This window comes from Pygoscelis adeliae, unplaced genomic scaffold (assembly GCF_000699105.1).
Source record: "Pygoscelis adeliae isolate BGI_AS28 unplaced genomic scaffold, ASM69910v1 Scaffold31, whole genome shotgun sequence".
NCBI classification, from domain to species: domain Eukaryota; kingdom Metazoa; phylum Chordata; class Aves; order Sphenisciformes; family Spheniscidae; genus Pygoscelis; species Pygoscelis adeliae.
The window spans coordinates 3,191,205-3,195,786 of record NW_008824233.1 but is presented as its reverse complement, the minus strand read 5'-3'; the positions used below and the strand labels follow the sequence as shown (position 1 = coordinate 3,195,786).

At 36.5% G+C, this 4,582-nt stretch overlaps 1 protein-coding gene across 1 annotated transcript in view; it reads left to right on the top strand.

Annotated features, from left to right (window-relative positions):
• TRPC3 (transient receptor potential cation channel, subfamily C, member 3) overlaps positions 1-4,582 on the top strand; it is a 36,825-nt gene that overhangs the window by 24,155 nt on the left and 8,088 nt on the right. The window contains exons 6-7 of the mRNA XM_009334925.1: positions 888-1,152; positions 3,219-3,414. Coding sequence (XP_009333200.1) covers positions 888-1,152; positions 3,219-3,414 — 461 coding nt within the window. The remainder of the gene's footprint in view (positions 1-887; positions 1,153-3,218; positions 3,415-4,582) is intronic.

Below are 4,582 nucleotides of genomic sequence, written 5' to 3'. Positions count from 1 at the left end.
AAGGAAGGATGCTGGCCCAGTAAAGATCTGCTCAAATAGAATAAAAGTACTAAATAGTTATTGCGGTGCGGAAATTGTCATTAAAGGTGTGATAAATCTCTATTTGCAACACCAGCAAAGGCTGTATTTGCTGCTGATGGTGTATTTTAGCCTATGCTTTATGAAATTCAATATATTATAATAGCAGATTTGGTTTTGTTATTTACGTTAATTGCTGTATAATCAATCTGAATTTGTACATATGTAAATAGACATTTAGAAACACATGGTATTTTGATATGAAACACATTTTAATTCAGTGTTATTTTGCTAAAATGGTGCATTAACTCACGTAATAAACAATTTATGAATTTCTATAAAACTCAATTGTTTCTGTGCATATTGTGTGTAAAAACCACGATCCTACTTCCATTGTGGTAAATGGCAAAAATCTTCATGATTTTAACAGGAATTAGGTTATATCCTGAACTTGTAGCAATGGCAAAAGCTTGGTGTGATTAATAAATGAAATTGTTCATCAACCAACACTGTTAACTTCCCATCAATGGAACACAAAATATGAATAAATTTCTGGCTTTAGCATAGTGCTTATTAAGATAGCTAGTAATACAGTCGTGTTAAGAAAAGCAACAAGCAATTGTTTATTGTTATATAGTTCAGGTTAAAATGCAAACTGCAGAAGAAAATGTCATGTTTCTTCAAGTACGGGTTTTCTTCTAGCAAAAGGTAATGTAACTTACATTCATCTTTTGTGACTTAAACTCTCCAAATATTTGTCTTGACTAAATTCAGACATGTTCATGGAAAAATTCTGTCAAGATTTATTTTTCAACATTGTGATAAATGAGTAACACCTTATATTTACCCCTATATTTCATATCTTCCAGCTAGAGATAAATGGCTCCCATCTGATCCTCAGATAATATCTGAAGGCCTTTATGCAATTGCTGTCGTTCTTAGCTTTTCTCGGATCGCATATATCCTGCCTGCAAATGAGAGTTTTGGGCCCCTGCAGATTTCACTTGGAAGGACTGTTAAGGACATCTTCAAGTTTATGGTCCTTTTTATTATGGTGTTTCTTGCATTTATGATTGGAATGTTCATACTGTATTCCTACTACCTTGGAGCTAAACTAAACCCAGCCTTTACGACGTAAGTATGAAGTTACGTTTAAGTAAAAAGCCGATAGGAAACTTTCAGGTTTTTCACTAAGGTAACAAAGTCTGCAAGATATTGTATGCTCTCTCCTAGCATTAAAATAAAACTGAAAACAGTTGAAGTCGGCGGGAAATCAGGTATCTCAGAACCTTAGAAAGCAGAATACAAAAGACCAATTCTTTCCTACTTGTATAATGGAAACTTTTATTGCAGTTTAAAATAATTTTATCTGTGTATTATATTAATCACACAGGCTTGTGGACAACCAATTGCAAGAAAATATTACTGGTATCTTCTGAATTATATTTTCCCAAAGCAACTGCTAGAATTGTAATCTTTAACTGGGCTCTGTCAGAACTAATTGATACACAGAGAGATTCAGCCTGGATGTCAATAATAGGCCTCCAAATATTAATTTCTCAAGAAACAGAGTGAGTGATTCTGTAGATGGTGTGTTTCTCTCTTAGACCGGAACTGAAACAAATCTATAAACTGCATTGGACTCTTTTGGGTCCAGGTTTACAATCTACAATATAACTGCTTATTATCGTTAGTCACGTGAGTACAGAAGAACGGTAGTTATAAAGTCTCTCTTCATGCAATGAGATTGCTTGCCATGGTCTCCAAAGGTTTTTTTGTTTGCTTGGTTTTTTTACTTCCTGAAACAAGATGATGCTGGAAGTGATAAATATTTAGGACATTCCAAACCAGAAGTAATTCCACAGGATGGTGAAATCCAGAACTCTTCCTTTTTTCCCATCTTTCTACAGGAGACGTGACTTCTGTAAAAACTGCCATATTGTCATGTAGTTGATTCCATGACTACTTCTTAATTTGAGCCTGACTTTTGCACTTATTCTTACTCATTGTCTTTTCTTTAGATTAATGAAATACATTGATACTTGCGTTACAGTATTTGATATCAGGTGTCTAGTATGCATACTATTTGAATGCTTATTAATATTCATTTCTTAAACAGCGGTGTTATTTTACTAGACTATACATCCATTCGTATATTATTTGCATTTAAAAATCATTTATCAGTGTTAAAACAGGTAATTCAAGGTATGTGTACTGGCGTATTTTAGTTACAGTTATTAAAATACAGCCGTCTGTCAGTTGCTTTTTGGCAGCACAGAGGAAGGAGTCATTTCCAGTAAATTCTGTAGGGTACAATGGAAGGCACATCAAAATCTTTATTGAATATCAAAATCTCTTAGCTTGCATTCGTTAGCCCACCTCTCAGTGAGGCAGGATAGAGCTTTGCAGTGAGCTGTGTCCTGACTGCATGAGAAGTCAACCTGTAGCAGTGTTTCCTGAGTGGAAAGAGGAATGGCAGCGTGAGGAGGAGAGCTTGAAGAGGATCCACTCTCAAAGGCCCGGAAGGCTTGAAGAGCTGTCTGGCAGCTGAGAGCCTTCAGCGGCTCAGTTCCTCAGGAATTGTCCTCACCATGGGATGGAGACAAGAACACGGAGGCAGTGGGTCCTGGGACCCAGAGCCTTAAGGGTATCTAGGTGCCTGACTCCGGTTGAAGTGCCTGGCTCCTACTAATTTCAACAAGTCTTGAACAAATCCCATGAAATCTGTTTGGTTTGTCAGTTTTGTTGCTGAACCTGCTGTTACCCACTTCTGAGTGCACCCTTCCTAATGGAAGGTTTAATCAGAAGCTCTTGAACGGAGTGCAGCAGTTTCCTTCCCATCAGCCCTATTTTTAGCTTTATTAGGACAGGGAAGGTCTGCCCCCTGCAGAGTTAGACTGGAAAATAATGAGATGAGAATATGCTTCATCTCAAAACCTGGAAATAGAATACCTTTCTAATTCCTGGGCTGTTGTTTTGCATGTATTATTACAACTATATTATCTATGATGAGTAGGTGGAGCACTGTGGAGAAATGGAACATACTGTGAAAAATATTTTCTTGCATGTTTGTTGTTTTGATCAGTTCTCTACAAACCTGGTTCACAGACAAATTACTTGAGATTGTTTAGCACTTGCTGTGAGCACAACTGATATATTTGTGTAGTTAGTAATAATGCCTTCCTCTTTTTTTCCTACAGAGTGGAAGAAAGTTTCAAGACCTTATTTTGGTCAATATTTGGCTTGTCTGAAGTAACCTCTGTTGTCCTCAAATATGATCATAAGTTCATAGAGAACATTGGTTATGTTCTTTATGGCATATACAATGTAACGATGGTGGTAGTTCTGCTCAACATGCTGATTGCTATGATCAACAGTTCATACCAAGAAATCGAGGTGGGCTCTGTTCTCAAGTTGTTCTCTTTTGTTATGTTGAAAAAGGGCAGAATTACTAGGAATTCTTTCAATGGGCGCATCCTGATATGCAAAAGTACAGTGAAGAGATTACCTTGATAAAGGAGATTAAAAAAAAATCATGTTCCTAGGACTCACTTTATCAAACAACCCAGCCAAGCTGCAGAACCTTACAGGATCTGAACAAGGAGGTCATCTTGTGCCACGTATACGCATCTAAGGAGATGTCATCCATCCAGAAATCTTAAAATCTTAAGTAATATTCAAATGAAGACTGCTGTGAAGTAGACGACAAAGTTACTGGGTGTAACATTTTAGACATGGGTGGTTCATTCCCAGTTTCCTTAGGATGCTTATTGTGTGTTTCCTTAATGTAGTGCACTTCAATCTTTGATGGATCATTAGGATACGGATTAAATGTATTTTGATGTGTTCTTTAATGGAAATCTGGTTTTTAGTTCCAGTCCTCAAACTTTTTAGCTACATGTGCAGGAGTTAGACACTTATGCACAGCAGTGACACATGGATGTACTTTATTACATTTATATGCCTCTCTACGTGGAGTATGGTACAGGTGCTTGTCTTCAAGATGGTTGTGACCGATTCACACTTTGCAATGATTGCACGCTTTGTTTGTAATACGTGCTTTTTTCTACTTTAGATACAATACAAAAACTTGATTCTAGGTTTACTGCGCTTTGCCACATGCCCTGAAAACACGGTGGCATTATTTCTCTAAATCTGCCGAATGGCTCAGTTGAATGAATACCTGAATTTCACAGAAAGTTATTGGCTTCATTGCTTATTAAGAGACATATATTTTATTTGAATTTCATTACGATGACAAAGTATCTTCATTTTTAAAGATAATTAATTAGAGTATTTAGCATGCAACTCCAGTAAAAAATCAGAAAATTTAAGGTAGAGAGGATATGTGGGTTTTAAAAATAAATCCAAAGTTGCTGAAATGAAAGTAAAAGTATATTTATAGTGCCAGTTTTCCAGACCATGAGTTCTGATATTATTCAGAGAGTACTACATTCACATAGGTGCGGGCGCACACCCATGCTAGCAGGAAAAAAAACATTATCTGAGACACAGCATACAAATGGATATGTCATTTCCAGTATTTTCAGTGACTTCTGGGAAA